The sequence below is a fragment of the Engystomops pustulosus genome, chromosome 1, assembly GCF_040894005.1.
Source record: "Engystomops pustulosus chromosome 1, aEngPut4.maternal, whole genome shotgun sequence".
NCBI lineage: Eukaryota > Metazoa > Chordata > Amphibia > Anura > Leptodactylidae > Engystomops > Engystomops pustulosus.
Window position 1 is genome coordinate 160,661,663 of NC_092411.1, and position 22,790 is coordinate 160,684,452.

The 22,790-nt window shown below is 39.8% G+C and overlaps 1 protein-coding gene across 6 annotated transcripts in view; it reads left to right on the forward strand.

Moving 5' to 3' along the window:
• The window catches only part of LOC140065799 (lysine-specific demethylase 4B-like), a 37,085-nt gene extending 26,140 nt beyond the window's left edge, over nucleotides 1-10,945 (forward strand). For all 6 annotated transcript variants that reach the window (XM_072113381.1, XM_072113371.1, XM_072113369.1 and 3 more), the window contains exons 15-22: nucleotides 75-151; nucleotides 729-784; nucleotides 1,028-1,136; nucleotides 1,239-1,424; nucleotides 5,987-6,151; nucleotides 6,487-6,606; nucleotides 8,270-8,362; nucleotides 9,944-10,945. In XM_072113381.1, the coding sequence (XP_071969482.1) occupies nucleotides 75-151; nucleotides 729-784; nucleotides 1,028-1,136; nucleotides 1,239-1,424; nucleotides 5,987-6,151; nucleotides 6,487-6,606; nucleotides 8,270-8,362; nucleotides 9,944-10,102 (965 nt within the window). In that variant the 3' untranslated portion in view covers nucleotides 10,103-10,945. The remainder of the gene's footprint in view (nucleotides 1-74; nucleotides 152-728; nucleotides 785-1,027; nucleotides 1,137-1,238; nucleotides 1,425-5,986; nucleotides 6,152-6,486; nucleotides 6,607-8,269; nucleotides 8,363-9,943) is intronic.
• The last annotated feature ends 11,845 nt before the right edge of the window (nucleotides 10,946-22,790 follow it).

Genomic DNA, 22,790 nt, shown 5'->3' on the forward strand with positions numbered 1-22,790 from the left:
TACCCTTTATCACCATTCTCCTTAACTGAAGTGTCTTCCCTACAACTTTCTATATTTGTTTTTTTTTTTTTCAGGCTGTTACGGAATTCATCCAGATTTAGTAAAGGAAAACTGGATTTGCTCGCGTTGTTCAGCTTGTGCTTGGAATGCTGTGAGTAATGCTCTTGCTATTAGTAAAATGAGTTTTCCCACATTCATCTCTGATGGGACCCTCAACCATGACAAGGAACGGACTCCTATGTCACTTGAACACTGCTGCTCTATTCTTAGTGTGAGACTGACTTAGCCATTAATGTTGGGTTTCATGTGTTGGTCCCCATTGAGCACACACATTTACTACCTATTCTCTAGACACTTTTGAAATCTAAATGTGGAAATCCCTTACTAGCCTAATTCTGCCCCTTGTAATGTCAAATGGATATGTATTGTATTCCATTTGAATTGCATTTAAAGAGGACCTTTCACCCTAAAAAAAAAGCACTAGAAGCTGCTTACTAAAGTAAGCTGTGAGTTTGGTCCGGGGGGGGCGAGTTAGGGGGGCCGTTTGAGGCGCTGCTTCTTTCCCGGTCCGCCCCTTCCCATGTGGCAGTCACCGCCTCCTCGGACAAGCACTGTATCCCAAAGTAGTCCCCAGAGTCTACCGTCCATGTTTTACAATACCTTTATATGAGCTATTCTGTCTACTACAGTTAAGACACTTATTTGAACTGCTTTTTGCTTATCTGCAGGATTGCAGCTTGTGTAATCTTCGAGGAGGAGCTTTGAAGTCTTCAACAGACAATCGGTTAGTTTGTATTCTCACAGAATTACTTAAGGCATTTTAAATCCTATTTGATTTGTAATAATCACTTGACAACATTCCCAATATGTGAAATCATCTGGTTAAGAGTTAACAGTTAATCAGCAAAGAGTGAGAAGATAAATTACAGTCTGCTGTTCTGATGGGTTACACTAAGGAGGATAGAAGGAACTCCATGATATCGTTTTTTTTTGTTAAATTATTTTGTCTTAATTTGAAACTTTTCAGATGGGTGCATATTGTCTGTGCTATTGCAATTCCGGAAGCTCGTTTTAGAAATGTGATTGAGCGGCACCCAGTTGATATCAGTACCATTCCAGAACAGAGGTGGAGACTGGTGAGTTTATCTTGACCAAATAAAGCAAATTGGCTAAAATAAACACCAAATTTGGCTTGTCTAATTTTGGATTTTATTGACATTTGTTTTTTTAAAATTCAGAGATGTGTATATTGCCGGAAAAAAATTCGAAAAGAGGTTGCCGCTTGTGTCCAGTGTTCTGTTGATCGATGTTCCACCTCCTTTCATGTCACATGTGCACATGCAGCTGGTATTTCCATGGAGCCTGACGATTGGCCTTATGTTGTATCAATCACATGCTTCAAGCACAAGGCAAATGGTCAATCTGTAAGTATCGTTCGATTATTATTTACTTTCCCTGGGTTTAACCCCCCATAGCGCAATAAGATACCCTTATGTCTTGTTGTGCATGGGGGATTATTAAGAGGGCTCACTGGCTGAGCCCTCTTCATATTCACCAGGTGTTTGCTTCACAATGAAACAAATGCCCGTCGCTAACACCCGCGATCAGTGCTAGCCGCCACCATCTTGGCTCTGATCATTGCTTCCCGTGATGTTATGGGAAGCAATGCCATGACAGCCTCGGGTCACACAAAGATCATGATCTAGGTAGTCAATGTGATTTGCACATTATAATAGATGGTGTGCAAAATCCCCATATACTTCCATACAGTAGTATGGCAGTATATGGTAGGATCAATCAGACAACCTAGGGGGAAAAAAAAAAGTAAAAATAAAAATTATGTTAAAAAAATTTAACCCCTTAAGGACGCAGCCATTTTACAGCTTAAGGCTCAGCCCGATTTTTTGGATTCTGACTTGCTTCGCTTTATATGGTTATAACTTTTGAACACTGTTACTTATCAAAACGATTCTGAGATTATTTTTTCCCCACATGTTGTACTTCATTTTAGTGGTAAATTTTGGCTGATAAGTTTTGCGTTTATTTACAAAAAAAAGAAAATATGATAAATTTTTTGAAAAATTTGCCATTTTCGAAATTCTAAATCATTGCGTTTTCAGGCAGATAGATTTACCAGCTAAATAAGTTGCTGAATAACATTTCCCATTTGTCTACTTTACATTTTCATAATTTCTGAAATGTCTGGATAATTTATTTTGATGTCACGCGGCTTACAAATAGAATAGCGATTTTCCGGATTTTCAGAATTGACTATTTTGGGGATAAATACAGTTTTGAATGAAATTTTACATATTTAGCATCAAAACCCCCTATATAATCTACCCATTTTCAAATCTGCACCCCTCAAGCTATCAGAAACAGCTTTTACGAAGATTGTTAACCCCTTGAGATCTTCATAGTAATTGAATCAAAATGGAGGTGAAATTTAGAATGGTCATACTGTTCCCTTATACGTTCATTTAGCACTAAAATTTACACATTTCCAAAATATAAAAAGAGAAAACCCACCATACAATTTGTTCTGCAATTTCTCCTGAGTACAAAGACCCCCCACATGTGGCTGTGACTTGTTTTATGGGCGCACAGCAAGGCGCAGAAGGGAAGGAGGGCGCTGCAGCTGCCAGGATTTTAGTTTCCTCATTGGCCCCTTTTGAAGGCTATAAAATTTTCGCTTTTTCGTTATTGGGGCCATGTGACGGCATTTTTTTTGCGGGATGAGATGCTTTTTCCATTGTTACCATTTTGGGGTTGGTATCACCTATTGTTGAAAATTTAGGAACTTTTTTTGAGGGCAGGAGTAGAAAAGCATCAATTCTGTACTGGATTTTTGACTTTTTTTTTTTTGGTGTTCACCGTATAGACTAATAATCCTGTTATCTTTATTCTATGGGTCGATACGATTACGGGGATACCAGACATGAATATATTTTCTTACGTTTTACTAAATTTGTCAAACAAAACCCTAATGTGGGGAAAAATCTATAATTTTTGTATTGCCATCTTCCAAGTGGCATAACTTTGTTACGTTTTTGGCTACGGAGCTGGTTGATGGCTTGTTTTTTGCGGGACATGTTGTACTTTGCACCAGTATCATGTCTGAGTACATATGTTTTTTTGGTCGCATTTTATAGCATTTTTTGTGGGATTGAAAAGGTAAAAATCATAATTTTTGGAGGGTTTATAACAGTTTTTTTTTACGGCGTTTATCGTGGGGGTTCAATAATGATTTACTTTTATTCTACGGGTTGTTACGGACGCGGTGATACTATATATGTGGGGTTTGTGTTATGATTTAGACTTTTTTTTGAGTTATATGTCTCTTTATATGTTTTGGGGGTTTGGGGCATTTTTAGTGATTTATGACTTTATTTTTTTATTGAATAACTTTTTTTTTTACTTTTTCACTTTTATACCATGGGATATGAACAAGCAATCATCTGATTGCTTCTTCATGATAATATTCTGCAATACTGATGTATTGCAGAGTATTATCAGTGTCAGCCTATGCACTTGCATAGGCTGGCACTTTGCCAGTAAGATGACGTCACAGACGCCATCTTACTGGCAATTCTTGCTAGTAACTCTGGGGTCCAGATCGGACCCCAGAGTTACTATAGCAACGATCGGCGCCCCCCGAAAACGGTTCGGGGGGGCCGATCGTGGGGGAAAGACCCCCCAGATACTTGTTAGATGCCGCGGTCGCGCTGACCGCGGCATCTAAAGGGTTAAGCACCCGCGATCGGAGACAACTCCGATCGCGGGTGTTACACTGGGGTGCCGGCTATTAGTTACAGCCGGCACCCCGTGTTTCCCGATGCCGGTTCGGCTCTGATCCAGAGCCGAGCCGGCATAAGCGCCGTGGCGGATATATCCGCCACTGAGCGCTAAGTCACTGCGCTCCGTGGCGGATATATCCGCCGCGGAGCGTGAAGGGGTTAAACATTCAAATCGCCCCCCTTTCCCTAGAAGTTATATAAATATAAATAAATAGTAAAAATCATAAACACATTAGGTATCGCCGTGTCCGAAAATGTCTGATCTATCAAAAAATAATAATTACGGTTTTTCACTGCGTTTAAAGGAAACCTACCACCACAAATCTACCTATAAAGGTAGATCGGGTGGTAGGTGAATCAATGGGACGTGAGGATAGCCCTTTTAAGGGCTAATCCTCATATCCCCGCACTTTTTTGTAAACATTTATTACCCTAATATGTTAATTTTGTCATGCGGCTACTTGGAGTAGCCGCATCTGAGGTTACATGAGGCGGCTACTCCACGCCCCGGTAGCCACTTTACCCCTCCTACTCACCATGTTTGGCGCGCAGCTGCTCGTAGCTGCGCGCCCTCGTCCGGCGATCCTGCCGTCTGCGCATGCGCAGAACAGCAGGCCCGCGCCTGCGCGGTCACTGCTCCGAAGCCGGGGCTGCACAGGCGCGGGCCTGCTGTTCTGCGCATGCGCAGACGGCAGGATCGCCGGACGAGGGCGCGCAGCTACGAGCAGCTGCGCGCCGAACATGGTGAGTAGGAGGGGTAAAGTGGCTACCGGGGCGTGGAGTAGCCGCCTCATGTAACCTCAGATGCGGCTACTCCACGCCCAAGTAGCCGCATGACAAAATTAACATATTAGGGTAATAAATGTTTACAAAAAAGTGCGGGGATGTGAGGATTAGCCCTTAAAAGGGCTATCCTCACGTCCCATTGATTCACCTACCACCCGATCTACCTTTATAGGTAGATTTGTGGTGGTAGGTGCCCTTCAAACCCGTAACGGCAAATAGCGCCCAAAGTCACTTTGGCATTTTTTTTGCCATTTTGAAAAATATTACAAATTTCAATAAAAAGTGATCAAAAGATCGTAGAGTCCTAAAAATAGAAAGATTGAAAACATCATCAAAAGTCGCAAAAAATGACACGACCCTCAGCTCTGTACACCAAAGTGTGAAAAACTTAATAGTGTCAGAAGACGGCAAAATTAAGAATTTTTTTTTTTGTAAAGGAGGTATTAATTTTTGTAAATGTACAGTATGAAAACATTATAAAACCTATGCATGGTATCACCGTGATCGTACTGACCCAGTGAATGAAGTATACCTGTCATTTGGGGCACACTGTGAAAGCCGTAAAATCCAAGCCCACAAGGAATGGCGCAAATGTGTTTTTCATCATTTTCACTGCATTCAGAATTTTTTTTCCTGCTTCCCAGTACACAGCATAGAATATTAAATACCACCACTATGAAGTGCAATTTGTTATGCAGAAAACAAGCCCATACACAGCTCTTTACATCGAAAAATAAAAAAGTTATAGATTTTTGAAGGTGGGGAGTGAAAAAAAAAAAAGATGCAAAAACGAAAAAGGGCCCGGTACTTAAGGGGTTAATGGCATTCATCAGCCTCTTATAACAATTACCAGGTATACTGGACAAAGATAATTTCTAAAAATTAAAAGTAGACTACACAGGCAGTCCCCAGGTAACGTACAAGTTAGGTTATGTAGGTTTGTTCTTAAGTTGAATTTGTATGTAGATCAGAACTGTTTATTTTATAAATGTAACTCCAGACAAATTTTTTTTTGCTCTCTGACAATTGGATTTTAAAAATGTTGGATTCTCTTTAAGAACCAGGAGTAACAATGACGCTTCATTGCAGACCCCTTTAATAACTGTTATAGCTGTTTATTGTAGCCTAGGGCTAAAGTACAGTAAATTACCAGAGGTCCGTTTGTGACTAAGGGTCGCCTGTAAGTTAGGTGTTCTTAGGTAGGGGACTGCCTGTACATTATTTAACATTCATTACTGCTGGTTCTCTTCTTTACACCTCATGTTAATGAAAGAACCAATAGGGTCATTCATATTGTATAATACCCTGGTAGTTTTAATTATTTTGAATTTATACAACATCTTGAAGTTTGGTAAAGTTGTTCTTGTTATCGTCTGACAATCAACGCTACCTTATTCTAACAGATTACAGACTCCAAGGAGGTGAGTGTAGGCCAAACTGTCATTGGTCGCAATCGGAACGGTTTGTACTATCGATGCCAGGTGATTGGATGCGCTACACACATTTTCTATGAGGTCAACTTTGATGATGGCTCATACAGTGACAACGTGTATCCTGAAAATATCTTGGTGAGCTTTCCCTTCTTATAGTTCTGGTAAATGGCAGTTTGGTAGACAGGACTATTTATTATTTTTTTTTGTATTATATTTATTTTTATCTAAGTTAGCAGGCTTGTATTCAGTATCTCATCACACCCATGTTTTTAATATGTAATAAAGTTTTCTATTATTTTTTACTTTTATTACTGTGATGCAGCACCTGCAATGATACTTTATTTTCTTGTTTATTCCTGTTGTAGTGTGCTGCAGTTCTCTTTTGCGATAAGTTTGAGATAATAAACAATCCATTTTGTTTGCACTTTTTAATATTCACATGAGGTAATGTCTTTCCATTTGCTATTCAGAGCAGAGATTGTGTACAAGATGGGCCACCAGCAGAGGGAGAAGTTGTGGATCTGAGGTGGATAGATGGGAATATTTACAAAGCTAAATTTATTTCATCTAATGTCAGCCTCATTTATCAGGTAAGCAGTTATCTAGACTGCATGTTCAGCCATTCCTACTGCCAGCTGCCTAAATCCATTGCTTTCTATATGTCTATAGGTCAGTTTAACCTCATTGCTTGTATCATTCTTCTAACTCTTCCATTAGTCACTCACTCTTCACTCAAAGACAGCTAGCTTGTTGTTTTGGGCCAAAATGTCTTTCCTAAAAACATCTGATTATTTTTTCACACTGGCCAATCAAAAGCCATAAAATGTAAAATTTTTGGTTGTTATAGTCATATCAGGGCTTGCTTTTTGCTGGTTGAATTTTTAAAGGGCGCCATTTTACAGTACGTAGAATTTATTGCTGACTTTGATTCTTAATTGGGGAAAATTGCAATTTTGGTGACCTTTTTTGGCATTCACCATGCGGTATTGAGATACCAATTTTTTTTATGTTTATTTTTTACGCAGTGGAATTTCATGTTGCCACATTTCCACAATCTGGTGCGTTTTTTTATATAGGGGGGGGAGAGAGGTACATTTTGGTGCTTGTTTTTTTACATAGTTGTATTGTTTTATTTTGTATTTATTACCATAGTGGTTAGAAATTACAGAAGTTTTACATTGTTTCTTGATGACATTTACACCTACAGGCCAAGTTGTATTGCGCTTGGCAACACCCAATGTTATGTTATGTTTGTTTTTTTTACCATGCTTAATTTTACATTTTGTTTGTCGTTTGTCTAATGCTCTGTACTACTATTGTAATGCAGTGTTTTATACACTGTCATCATTACTGAAAGATAAGCTTACTAAACTGTGTCTCTGGCAAGTCTGAGTAGGCAAATGGTAAAGACAACTGTGCAATACAGACAGCATACATTTAGATGATGTGGTTTCTTGGTGTACACAAGGAACTGTTTTACTGGCTAATGTTGTACATTTCCTGTTTTGAGATATGTTAAATATGCTTGAGTGAACCATATTTTGCCAAAAGCTTAAAGGGGTTCTCCAGTCATCTTCACTGGATAGGGCCTAACTTGTTGATCAGTGGGGGTCCCAGTGACTATGGATCACGAGAATGGGGATCTGTAGTACAGAGTTAAATAGGTGTGGTGCATGCATTTTTATGGCACTGCCAAAGAATGGCGAGTACAGCGCTCAGCCATCATTGGGACCCCCATCGATCAGCAAGCTATGACTGGAGAACCCCTTTGATCCTCTATTTCAAATATATGGACAATGTATGACTGCCAAGAACAAATAAACTGTAAATGTAACTATAAATGTCTCTCCCTGGCTTAAGTCTACATTCAGCCACTCTAATTAGATGATCATCTTCGAAATACTGTAATTCTTAGCAAAAGCACAAAAATTTGTTAGGGGCGGAGTAGACGAGGTTAAAATTGGTGGGCGTGGCTAATTAGTTCGTTTGATGTAGAATATAAATTCTTAAGCTCCTGATGCTAAATTCTGCAAATTTTTTAGATTTAAAAAAAATATATATATATGTATAGGATGTACAGTTGTAACAGTTTTTTTTTTTTTTTTTCCTTTTCGTTAAAGTTATGTATCTGCAGGCGGCAGGCACAGTGACCATTCCCTGTGCCGGTTTATTTGTCACTAAAGCGGTACTTTTACCTGGCATATACTTGCTTTAGTATTGTTCTTTTTTATACTTACTGTATCTCTTGTCCAGGTGGAGTTTGAGGATGCTTCCCAGTTAATGTTAAAGCGCAGTGAGATCTTCACATTGGAAGAGCCGCTGCCAAAAAGAGTGAAATGTCGTTTGGTGCGTATTTTTTCTCATGAGCTTTATTAATTATATTCTTTATTTTAAAAAAAATTACAGAAAACTCTGCTTCAAATGGTTGTACTGCAAATTAATTGCATCCCCTATCTGCCAAATTGATTGACGAATAGGATTCCACTTGAACAAGGAGTGCAGACTCCTTTTATGTTTTCTGTTTCAAGCACATCCCCTTTAAGGGATCTACAAATACTGAACCCCTCCATGCTGCACCTTCACAAAGTCTCCCCTTCACCCTCCATCTGCCTGCTGTAATATCATCATGCCAACAGATCCCTTCATGCTCATTAGCATAACTTTTACACTCTTTTGGTTACATTGTTACCCCATAAAATGCATATCATCACACAATATATTAAAAACATATTGTTTCTATTGTTACTGCATTCCAAGAGCCCTCATTTTTTATGAAGCGAGGGGATTTGGGGATGGGGTATATTTAGACATACAGGGGGATTTAACAATGTGTCTCAGGTTCTACTAGTCTGGAGCTGAAACACTTGTCTTTTGCTGCGCTAGATTTATCACTGTGAAGATGAATTCTGCTGCAGCATAAGACTGTCAGTTCCTACTTTTAGACCTACTTTTTGTTCTAAACTGTGCATCAGAATTTTGGGGCCCATGGGCGATTTCCTCCAAGCCATACTTTTTTTCTCGAAAGGCCACAATTAGTTTCTGAAGGTGACACCCTTTAGTTGGACCTGTTGGAAAAGTGCCTAAAAAAGGTCTGAAAGCTTTGCATTTTGCATGGTGCATTTTAGTTTTTTGTCACAAAAACATCAGAATTGTGGCGCAAGTGCTTTAATAAATCCACCCACAGGCTTTTACAACCTACTTATAACACTCTTCAGGCATACCACTCCCTGCCTCAACGGTGACAACAGGATCAAAGGGAGAAGGAGGACTGTAAATATACATCAGCTCTACAAACTAGCACACTGAAAGCTGGTGTATATTTATGTGATGTGGTCCTGAAGGGGTTAATGTGTTGGTCTTGTAGAAGAGTGCAGAGTAGATCCAGACAGTTCTCTGCTCCACCAGATTAATACCTATGTCTCATGTTAATCTGGTGCAGTATAAGACTGGTGAGTTGTACTTTGCACCTGCTATTAGATGGTCTAGTTTTCTGCACCACAATACTCAAAACTTTTCTGAGCTTATTCCTGCAAGGTCGCACCCATTTAACAGAGGACATTTTTTTTCAGACCAGTTAGGAAAACTGCCTAGAAATGATCTAAAAGCTCCAGTAAATGTGGTAGTATTTCGGGTACACATTACTCCAGTATTCATTGAAGGTATTTGTATATTTTTGGAGGGAATCCAGTTGCTGCAATGTCTCATGTTTGTGGTTGAGCACAGACCTGCTTTGACGGCCTTCTCAGGACTTTTGTTATTTATTGTTTTTGATTTGGTGCCTATGTAAAATATAAGTAAACCTTTTTTTTATTTTTACCTGCATATTCTCTTTATGAACCACTCTTTTGGTTTTTAATATCAAAGTTGCTTTGTATAATAGCCTAGAAATAGATGTTTTATAATCGCGTTGTCTTTTTTTGCTTCTAGTCTGTCAGTACTGGGGCTTCTTTTGAGGATACAGAAGATGCACAGATGAACAAGCGTCCAAGGATCACAAGTCCAACTCATGAAGAGCCTGATAATCAAACTTTATATGACTTGAATGAGACTTCTGTAGAAAGTCTTACCCAGCCTGCTGGCATTTAGGGTACTTGCCATCCATACACTCTGAACATTAAGTTGGCAAAACACTTTCTATATTTCAATCTCAAGAATGGATTCAAGCACCTCTCAGGCATTTGCAGAGCAGAGATGTCGGAAGAATTCTGTGCAGCAGAGTAATGGGGAAAATACTGCTGCTAGAAATCAACATAAGCTGAGGACATACATTCTCTAGGTGCTATGGTAAAACTGCATATAAGATCTTCTCTCTTTCTATTTTTCAAACTTTTGAGGAAACATTTCAAATAGCTTTAAAGTAACACAAGGAGAGAAATAAAACATCATTTTATTTAATATCTTGGTAAAAAAAAACAACAACTTTGAAATACATTTGAGAACATTTTTAATTCATGGTTCATCTGATTGTGATACTTGGGAACTGCTATAAAACAGTGTTGTCATGAATTGTTTACTACCACATTGTAGAAGAGCATTTTTCCTGATGCCACCCAAATATTCCACTTGTGTTAAAAAGCCCTGGCTGTTGTTTGGAGGATTGAAGTCTGAGAATGCAAGCAAGATCCTTGTGTAATCATGCATGATATTATTTTCTTCCTTTCCTGAGTCACCTGGTGTTGGGATTCATGGACAGTGCTTCTGAGAACCTTAATGTATATTGCAAAGTGTAATACTCAGGAGCTTTGCAGCCTACTGCATGTCCTCATGTTTTATTAGTTAGGGATACATGCATTTTCTTTGTGTCATGGTGTTTTATTTTGTGCACTAATCATGATTTCCAATTGTTTATTGACAATGTGCTGTATTATCATGCCATTTTTTTGTAATTAATTCAGAATAAATCAAGGCACTGGATACCCTACCATTTTATTATAATTGTGGACATTCATCATTACCATGGTTGGATACACCAGCTTATACCACTAACCTACCAGCACCCTCAGGTAAGTTATGACCTATCCTTTTTAGTTTTCCCTCTTTTCATGTTAAAACTTGCTCATTTACCTATAGGAAGAAAAAAATGTCTCTTGTGTCAAATGCAAATGAGCACAAGAGAGTCACTGCTCTCATATGATATCCCCTCCAAGAACCTCATTATATTATAAAAATTAGTGGTCGTAAAAAGGACTTTTTAAAAAGCTTACTACATATTTTTGGAGGAATAAAATTACTGCAGCCTTGCATTTGCCTATATAAAGGGTATACTGGATTGATGGATACAAACTTTGCTAATAAGCGCTTCTCCATGATATTGGTAAAACTTTAAATTTTGGTTCCAATTACACTTCTAGCTTATATAATTTCTCAATTTGACCTTAGTCTGCATCATTTAGGGTTGCCACAAAAGAAACCACTCTGAATATAATGTAACTGGTCACCACACAAATTAAAAAGATGCAGCAATTTGCTGCACATGCTAAAGGAGTGCAGTTTTAGCAAGAAATACAACTTTGATAAACTCTGCTTATATAATTTGATTGCTTTAACTTTCCAATGAATGTTGATGTAAATATTTATAATTTTATGCAACTTCACCACCGTGTCATCTATACCATTAGGGGAGATGTCCTTACACACTTGCATATGGTTTAATTATTATTTCTTTTGTCTTATCGATATTTAAAGGGGTATTCCTGGAATGTGATCGTCTGATATAAAAACCCATAATACTATAAATATATAAATACAACAGAACTCATTGTCATTAATCACAAAACGGAGCACAAATCGTTTGCTTTTAATATTCACAAAATTTTATTGCCTTTTTAAAGTAGGCAGAGTTATCTTTAAGATGGCCATCTACAGTTACAAGTCCCATGATGCTTCAGTTGTCAGTAACTCCTCCTCCCTCTTCTGATCTACTCACAGTAATGATCTAACAAACTGTCCTGCTCTGTTACCATAGTAATGATGTGTGACTGCCATTGCCCCACTGAGATGATGCCTCATCACAACACTGGCCATACCGGCTGCACTTCAACCAACCGACTACAGCCAAACATAGTGAGGATCACATGACCTGCCCAGGCAGGTGCAGGCCATGTGATGTGGACTGTTTTGTGCTCCACCTAACAAAACAGTCAATTGCATCACAATAAACTGCATCGCCCAGCATCCACCTTTGTCATTATTACTGTGATGTCACTGAATTTCTGTCAGTGACAATTTGTAGTGCAGAAGAGTTGACCTGTAAATGGGGTAAATAGGCATAGTGAAAGAAGTGTTTCCTGTAGGCCCCTACATTACTTGATAGTCTGTATGTGACGCCAAGTATCTCAAATGCTAATTGAGGGCAGACAGCCGAACTAAAATAAAAATCAGTTGTACAGAAAGTATGCAATCGTTGATGAACAAATGTAGTAAGGAAATTGTGTCCTCCATACCAAGATTTTCCCTTTAACATGTTAGCGACGCTAGACGATATAGATCGTCTTTTTCCGCGGGTACTTCGCGCAAAAAGACGATCTATATCGTCATACATTGAAACTGTCACCATGTGTAAACACATGGTGACAAGTCCATGATGACAGCTGTCAATGACAGCGGATTGTCACGGACATCGGGCCAGGGACCTATCACAGCTGTCCCTGCCCAACGATCACTGTGATTGGTCAGGGGATCCAGCCTGACCAATCACTGTTAAAGAGGGAGGGGAGAGCTGGTTCCCGGATCTGATTCTGGCATATTTCGTGACAGAAGTGACAGGATCAGAGCCGTGAACCGAAGCTCTGTCCCCTCAGTGTGTGGAAAGTGCCCCCTCACAAACAAATACCCCCCAAAACCCAATTTGACCCCCTCCACACCCCTGTTCCTCATCTTTATTCAGTGTGACAGCCGGAGCTGTCTTTTTTTTTTTTTTTTTTTTTATTTATTTATTTTTTTTTTTGTGTGTGATAAGGGCTAGTGATCATGGCTGCTGAATATCTATAGTGATTAGGGTTAGTGATCAGGGCTAGCGGTTAGGGACATATACTGTATACACAAAAGCAGTATATAAAATCGTAAGTTATTACATATACTTACACCTACACAGACCTTCAGCGTTTGTATCCCTTCCTGCGCTGACATTTCAGTTACTGTTTCTTGTTTTATCATAAGATTTAAAAAAATACTAAAAAACTAAAAAAATCCCCAAAAAATATAGTTTCTAGTTTTATAGATATAGTATCAGTTTAGTACTGTAGGGGTACATTATTACATATACTTACACCTACACAGATCTTCAGCGTTTGTATCCCTTCCTGCACTGACGTTTCAGTTAGGTTTTTTGTTTTACCATAAAATAAAAAAAAAACTATTAAAAAAAATACTAAAAAAAAATACAAAAAAAATATAGTTTCTAGCATGGCTAAACGGGTGTATTCTGTGGATGAGGCGTAGCCTTCATGTGTTCAGATACAGACACTGCAAGTGATGAAGAACACTTTCTAATGTCCTCCTCTAGTGACAGTGATGAGCCCTCACAAAGGCGCAGTAGGCAGAGTGAAGAGCAGTCAAGTGACCCAAGTTGGGAGCCCCCAAATATGTTTTCTCCCCAAATTCCAGCATTCAGTTCCAACCCAGGAATAAATATTAATACAGATGGGTACAAGGAAATTGATTTTTTTGTAGACCTAATGGTTACACAGACAAATCTGTATGCAGAACAGTTTCTGGTCGGTCACCCCACATCTTATTATGCTAGAAGCCAGAGTTGGCACCCCACTAATGCCACAGAATTAAAAAAAATTCTGGGGGCTCTTTCTTAATATGGGACTTGTTAAAAAGCCTAGCATCCGGTCATATTGGTCCAGTGACGTTTTATACCACACACCGATGTACAGAGCTGTTAAAAATTTCTGCATTACAGTGATAATAGTCAGTGTCCTGCTGCTGGTGACCATGCCCAAGACTGATTGTACAAAATTAGGCCAGTAGTGACTCATTTTAATGAGAAATTTATGGAAGTTTACACCCCACAAAAAATATAGCCATCGACGAGACACTTGTACTCTTTAAAGGTAGGGTTAAATTTCGGCAATATCTGCCAAGCAAAAGAGCTAGATACGGGATCAAAGTTTACAAGCTCTGTGAAAGTGAAAGCGGATACACCTACAAATTCCGCATCTATGAGGGAAAGGACTCCCAGATCTGTCCACCTGAGTGCCCCCCATGTCCTAACCACAAGCGGTAAAATTGTATGGGATCTTTTATTCCCCCTGATGGGTAAAGGCTATCACCTTTACATAGATAATTTCTATACAAGTGTCCCTCTCTTTCAGTGCCTCCTTGAAAAAGGAACAGTGGCCTGCGGAACAATAAGGAGGAATCAAAGAGGCCTCCCAAAAAATCTGGTGGACCTTAAATTGAAAGCAAGTCCTTGTGTCAGAGTAACATCATGCTGACAAAATATAAGGACAAGAGAGATGTGTTTGTCCTCACATCTATCCATGCAGATTACAGCACCCCTGTCTCTGTTAGAGGAGCCAATGCCACAGTCCTCAAGCCAGTCTGCATACAGGAGTACAGCCAACACATGGGAGGGGTTGATCTAGCCGATCAAATGCTACAGCCATATAATGCGATTCGCAAGTCGTGCCGCAGTTGGTACAAAAAGGTTGCAGTGCATTTAGTGCAAACTGCATTGTATAATTCTTTTATCATTTACCGCAAGACCCGCCAACAAGTAACATACTTGGCATACCAAGAACAAGTAATAAAGCAATTACTGTTCCCAGAGGGTGAGAGCACATCCCATACTAGTCACGCCAGCAGAATTGTGCCAGGACAACATTTCCCATCGGAGATCCCCCCCCCACACACACACACACAGAAAAGAAAAGACGGCCATACAAAAAATGCCGTGTGTGTTACAAGAAGGGAACACTCAAAGATACCGGTTATCAATGCGACACTTGCCCAGATAAGCCAGGGTTGTACATTAAAGACTGTTTCCGCGCTTACCATACTTCCCTGGAATATAAATTTTATTGTTATTTTGTCATTTTTGTTATTTTTACATGATCCTGAACAAACATGCCCAAAATTTCATTGCAATATTGGCCATTTACAAAGTGATATTAAACCTAAAATTTAAAACCACATTTCATTTCATTTCATTATACCCCTAGATGAATACAGAAGGAACAAGTGTTCTTCACAACATGTGCAAATAGATTTTGCCTGGTTTAATTTTACTAGCGCCAAAAACTTTCATTATACCCCTAGATGAATAATTTCTGCTTTCTGGGTCTTGTTTTCAATAAGATTCACTTATGGTGTTGTTACATTATTATGTTAGCTCAAATCTACTATAAGTGTGGAATGGGGCCTATAAGTCACTATTGCTTTAGCCTGGAAGCCTTGAAGGGTTTATTTTCCAAAATGGGGTCACTTGTTGGGGTTTTTAAGTGTTTCCATTCCCAAAAGTCTTTGTAAATGAAAGGTGTGACATAAAACAGTTTCAGGAAAATCTACCCACTCATAACCAAATGGTGCTCGCTCTGTTCTGTGCCCTGCTATATGCCCAAAAAGCAGTTTACACCCACATGTGGGGTATTTCCGTGCTTGGGAGGAATTGTGCAATAAAATGGGGGGGGTGTTTTTTGCTACAACCCATTGTAAATTTGTACATTTTAGGCCTAAATTAATATATTAGTGAAAAAAATTATTTTTCAAAATTTGACTTGCATATTATTTTAATTTTTGTGAAACACAGAGGGGGTAGAAAAGGCCATTATACCCCTTAGTAAATTCCTTCAGGGGTGTAGTTTCCAAAATGGGGTCACTTGTTGGGGTTTTCAAATGTTCCCATTCCCCAGTGTCTTTGTAAATGAATGATGGTGGCCTAAAACAGTTTCAGGAAAATCTACCCACTCATAACCAAATGGTGCTCCCTCTGTTCTGTGCCCTGCTATATGCCCTAATAGCAGTTTACACCCACATGTGGGGTATTTCCGTGCTCGGGAGGAATTGTGCAATAAAATGGGCGGTGTGTTTTTTTTCTTTTGCTAAAACCCATTGTAAATTTGTACATATTACTATTTCTCTTTAATTCCTTTGAAACACCGAAAGGGTTAAAAAAAAACTTTCTAAAAGTGGTTTTGAAAAGCTGAATGGGAGCATTTCTGAAAATGAAGTCATTTGTGATAGTTTTTTTATTGCAAAGTCTTTTAAAAAGCTCTTTCTTAATTGCAATCGTCCATAAACACGGTTTCCAAATTTTCCTATAAATTGCTGTTACTATTGTAAGTCAGCTAACATCCTAGAAAAATTTAAGAATGTTTACAAAGTTATTACAATATAATGCAGAGCTATGGTTAATGCTATTTATTAAGTAATTTGGAGGGTAAGATTGTCTGTCTGAAAAAAAAAACATGTTAAATTTTTATTTTTTTGCTACATTTCCCCTTTTTTAATAAAAAACATGAATCATATCAACTAACATTTAGCACTGACATAAAGCACAGTGTGTCAAGAAAAAACAATCTCAAAATAACACAGATAAGTTAATGTGTTCTGAAGTTATTATCAAACAAAATGATACATGTCAGGTCTGAAAAATAGGCTTGTGTCCTGAAGGCCATTTTAGGCTGTGTCCTTAAGGTGTTAAAGCAAATTTTAGTGGTTCACGATAATACACTTGCACTTGAAATGCTTTTGGGTTCTTACATGTGTTCCCATTCTTTTCATTGAACCCTTTTTAAGACCTGACCAAAACTGTCTTGGTCCTTACACTCTTTAATTTATGACTTTTAATTCTGTCTGGACCCATCTCATCTCAATTTTCTCACCACCACCACCACCACTAAAGGACTTTTTTTTTCTAGTTATCCACATAACGTTGTTACCACACCCTGTTTTATGCAATGCAACACAGCTTTCCAGTTTAGTCACCGTTTTTACACAGCAGTGGCCAGACTACCGTATGTAGATTTTGTGAGCTGCGTTAACTACCTAAATCCCAATACCATTGATAACATACAATATTTTTCTGGAAGTGATGAACAGATATTTCTAACTAATTTGTACTATCAACACATTAAAAGTTGTGGTAGTAAAATGGTAGTAGCACGTTAATAGAGATGGCATGATTAGTATTCCAAAATATAAAAGTGTAATCATTTAGTATCTTAGTATTCACATAATCCCACATATTCGAGTCTGTCAAAGGGAATTTTCCACGAATCAAAGATAGGCCCTATCTACTTCGATGGGAAAACCCCTGCACTTAACGCCCTCTCTCTTACCCAGAAATGCTGCTCATTTGCGAAACCAGTTACCGTTCTCTCTGGTGTGAGGGAAGTGCAGACCAATGGTAAAAGCCTCCTTTCAACACTAAAATACGAGGGAGCACATCAGCCAATATCAGCACAGCAGTAGCAATACTGCAGCAGTCAAACATACTCCACGTCTACAGATAGATGATTGATCAAGGTAAACAGCAGAGAGTTCCATAGTCTCACTGCTCTTACAATAAAGAACTTCCCGTGGCGATAGTAGAACCACCTCTCCTCTAGGTGTAGACGATGCCCCCATGTCCTGCCCGCAGGCCTAGGTTATAAAAAGATCTTTGGAGAGATCCCTGTACTATCCATTCAGGCATTTGTACATTGTATTGAGGTCTCCTTTAGCCATCTTTTTTCTAAGCTGAATAGACCCAAGTTTAGCAATCTGTCATTGTATTCTAGTCCCCCATTCCATTAATGAGCTTGGTTGCACCCATTCCAGTTCTTCTTTGTCCTTTCTATACACTGGTGCCCAAAACTGTACACAATATTCCATGTATGGCTTGAATAGTAATTTGTATTAGGGCATAACTATGTTAAAGAAACAACAGAAAGGACAGGCACTACCAATGTAGAGCACTGATGAGTGAATCCACGCATCCCAAAAATTCATAAATATATACACAGAAACAGATAAGTACACTGGACTGACAATGTAGTACAAACTTTATTACAAAATAATTTCAGACAAATGACAAGGACAGGACACATAAAGTTAAAATACACTTAAAAAGTACACCAGCAGGGTGTACCTGACTACCATGGGTCAATATAAGACCCTCTACTCCCTAGCTCAATCTGCCATGAAACACACGTCTATACAAGAAGCTAAGAGTATTTTCAATACAAGGTTCACATCCTGCTGTTGTTACAAGAATTATCTGCCTGATTAGAACGTTTGAAAGTTTTTAATATTTTTATTCAAAATATCATTAAAAGTGTGCTAGAAATAGCCATAAGTATTCATTCAGACTTTTCAAGGTACACCTTCAGATGGCAATCCAAACACCAACCGAAGTCCGATAACATGCACCAAGAAACAAGTAGGCGCAATCACAGGAGCACAGATTAGCTTCCTTCTGTAACACCTATTATCAGTGGTTGTATATAGTAGATATGTCTCAATTATGTCGCTGCCTGGCACGTTTCTGCATCTACCCTGCTGATCGATGCGTCATCAGAGGCATACCAGGATACACTTAGACATACAACACTTGTTTAGCAATTACCCTAGCTGCTCGATATTGCATTGGCATTGCAGCTAGAGCTAGCTACACACACACCCGACACTGTTGCGGCCATACACGCCGCGCACTCCCGCCAGCTATTTCTCTGTGTTAGGCTACGCCCTTTCCTGCTAAGCCTCGCCCCTTAGGGGGCGTTCCCCGCTTTTTCTCCATTCTTAGCGGTCATGTTTCTACTAGGCCACGTCCCTTTACCTCGCTAGGCCATGCCCCTTTGGGGAACGTTCTTTGTGTGAGTACTCCAATCATTGTGGTCACTGCCTTCAGTGACTCAGGAGGGGGCTCGTCTCACACCATCCAATCGCTCAGGGAAGAAGCAGGTGGAAGTTAACCAAATATGTCAGATGTCCACCAACACCAAATGATAGACATAGGACATAATACAACATGTAGAGATGCATGTCCGCATGTACATCAGTGTACACACAGGAGGGTCTGCATATTGTCGTGGGACATGCACAAACATCTACCTATTGTCACCAAGCATGCATAAATATCTGTAAACTGCAGAATGATCACCTAGATCATCACAATAGCCAGATAAAAATAAAGTATGTTATCAATGAGGCTGGGGACCAGGTACTCAGACCAAACCACCTTGTGTAACCTACATACACATGGTGTGCACAGTGTGTCCTGTTAATGCATGCATGTACTGGGGGAGGAGGGGACAAAAAAAGTTTTGACCATCAAAGAAAACATGCATAATTTATGGAGTCATTTCATCCCTGAGGATTTTCGGTGGCCATAATGCAGATCCATTGAAACTCCCTCTGAGTGATAAGACTGTCAAAGTCACCCCCTCTGTTTTGTGGTGTCACTTGTTCATTGCCCTGGAACTTCCTGCACATAGGATTACCCTGATGTTCTTTCCAAATGTGGTGAGAGATAACAGTGTCCTTCTTATTCTCTACCTCCTTGACATGTTCCCTGATGTGCACCCAAAACTCCGAATAGTTTTGCCTACATATTGGGATGAACACCTACACGTCATAAGGTATACAACTCCAACACTCCTACAATTTATAAATTGTTCGTTTCTGTATGTGTGTCCATTTATGTGGATGGTGTACGTCTTGCTCTGTAGAATCGATCTACAAGTTTTGCTGGAGCCACATGTATATGTCCTCTCTGGGGGTTTTGGAAGCCAGGTTTCTAAGACCTGTGGTTCAAGATGACTGTGGACTAATTTGTCCCTAAAATTTGTCCCCCTCTGATATGTTATCACCAGGGAGCTGCCAACCAAATGTTCCACATCAGGGTCCATTTGAAGAAGTCTCCAATGTGTTATTAGAGTCTCCCTTACCCTTTGATGCTGCAAATCGTAGGTTGCAATGATCCGTACAGGGCCCGGGGTCTCCTCCCTCTCCCTAGGGACCAGGAGACTCTCCCTTCTTCTTGCAGAGCATTCTGATGGGCATCCCTAAGAATCGAATCCGGATATCCCCTGTCTTGAAATCTAGTTCTAAGATCTGAAGCTGCTGACAGGTATTCAGAAAATTCTGAACAGTTTCTCCTAAGTCGAAGGTACTGCCCTTCGGGTATGCCGCGTTTGTTTCTTTGGATGGCAACTTCCTCGTTCAAGCAGACTGTTTGTAGCTGTGGACTTCCTAAAAATCCTTGTTTTGAGTCCACCCTGTCTTGACTTTTCTATTGACAAATCAAGGAACAAGATTTTGTCATGATGAATCTCTGACGTCAAAAAGAGTCCCACAGTGTTGGTATTGAGGACTGTGACAAATTCCTTGAATAGATCAACTGTACCCCTCCATAGGATCAGGACATCATCTATAAAACAAAGCCAGATCAGTACATGTGATGTGAAACGTTCTAACTGATCATTGAAGACCAGCTCCCTCTCCCACCAGCCCAGGAAGAGGTTAGCATATGTGGGAGCACAAGGGCTCCCCATAGCCACTCCCCTGAGCTTGTGGTAGAACTGGCCATTGAAGGTAAAAGAGGTATGCTCCAGCACAAAACGTAGTAAATCAATTGTGAACTTACTATGTCTTTCAAATTGGTTACCCCTTGTACGTAAGGATACAACAGCATTGCACCCCACATCATGTGGTATGCAATTGTAGAGAGCCTCCACGACCTAGCTGGCCAGGTATGTATCCTGGTCCACTTGAATCCCCTCTATCCTCTGTAAAACGTCCATCGTATCTCTCACATACGATGGAAGCTTTTGTACAAAAGGACGCAGAATCTGATCTACATAGAGACTGGTATTTTGGGTAACACTGTCTATCCCCGAGACTATTGGGCGTCCTTTTAATGGGCTAATCCCCTTGTGAATTTTGGGGAGCCCGTAAAACGTAGCCACCCTGGGAAACTTAGGTGTCAAAAATTCCAATTCAGTTTGATCAATTTTTCGTTTTTGGCTTGCAGCAAGATCTCATTAAGAGAGCTCAGAAAATCTTGCATTGGATTACCCTCCAGGACCCTGTAGTAATTCCTATCCCTCAGGATATTACGGCACATAAGGCCATATTGATCCCTGTCCATAATCACCTTGTCTGAGGGCTTGATGACTATGGACATGTCCATTTCCAGTTCCCTAATACATTTTCTCTCAAGTCTGGTGATATTGGGGTGATTTCCAAGAGACCGGAGATCGTCAGTCACCAGGCTCAAAAAGATATCTAAGGATGTGTCGTTATTCACCGTTGGAAATTTCTTGGAGGAGGGCCTCACGTTATTAAACGGTCCCTCCTCTGGTGATCACTGTGCCTCGCTCCGGAAGGCCCATCATGGCTTCTAGACACTCCAAATCTGTATCCTCAATGCCCAGCTCCTGACACTGCCTCTTATTGTGATGGATAAAAGCATTTTTCCACTTAAATTTTCTTATAAAGAGCAGAAAATCCTTCACCCAAGTAAACATATCAAATGATGGCGTGGGCACAAAGGACAAACCCCTATTGAGGATATTCATTTCAGTCTCGGTGATCTTGCGTTTGGAGAGGTTAATCACCTGAATCTGATTCTGAGAGGGGGCATTTATTATTTTTGTTTTCGCCTCATGTAATCTGTGATCGGAGGATCCCTGGCTAAAAAAACTCTGATAGACACCTCTACCTCCTCCACTAGACTTTCCTGCTCCACCTTGATATGTTTTATTATGCTGCTTATGTGGGTTATTGCCCACTCTATTTCCATGCACTGAGTCACTATCTGATAGATCACATTCAGAGGAAGAGGGCTCAACCTCCAAGTCCCCCTCTCTGCGATTCAGATTTGCCATATTAAATATATTTCCCTCCTTGAAATCTTGTGTGTCCCAACAGAATTGAAAGTGCTTGCGTTCTTTTATCTGCACAGTTTATTTTTTCATCATCCGCTGTAGAGTTGCTTCCTTTTTATTAAATTCACTGTGAGATGCAAACTTTTTGCCACCCTCAATCTGTTCCTTAAGTTTTGTTGTGTTCACCTCTATGCATGATTTTTCTTCCTCCAACAACAATTTAATAAACCTCAAGGAGGAATCAATTGACTCCTTTTCCCATTTTTTAAGCAGCTCAGCAGACCTAATTCGTACTGATGGCTGAAGTTGTATCCTCAACCCCCTGGTTATAATGTTATTTTTTTATATACGTTTCCAGGGATTGAGCTTCCCACCATCCCCGGATCTGGTCCTTGTAAACCTGGGTGAGACTTTTAAAAGTAGATAAAATACTGAGACTGTGTGATTCAATAGTTAACTCCTTCCCTGAAAAAAACTCCCTTGCTTCATCAAGCTTTATTTTGCCTACAAGCAAGGCAAAATGCATTACAATATAAACCAAGTGGTTGCTAGTACAAAGCAATATAAGCCACTAGTGCATGTGTGCACGCCATCTGTCCTACTAAAACAATACTAAAGTTTTTTTTTCATAAGTCCATGTGGAAAAGGCCATCAGGCATGGTCAGAGAGCAGGGGAGGTAGTGGACCCCACGGTTATCGTCACCCCTGAGGAAGTCACCCCACATATGTGTTTAATGGCAGATTGAGCTAGGGCAGTGGTGGCACTCAGAGCCCTTTCTGGGGGCACCCGGGCCATCGCCCCAGCACACCAGACGAGACTCAAAGAATCTTCCTGCAGTTCCAAGCAACTTAAAAGATGCTGCTTTCAGTCATATTTTGATACTGACTTTGCTACTTGGGACTGTAGGAAGAGGGAGAATGAGTGGGCAGGGTCGAATTATTTTTGGAGGACCTCC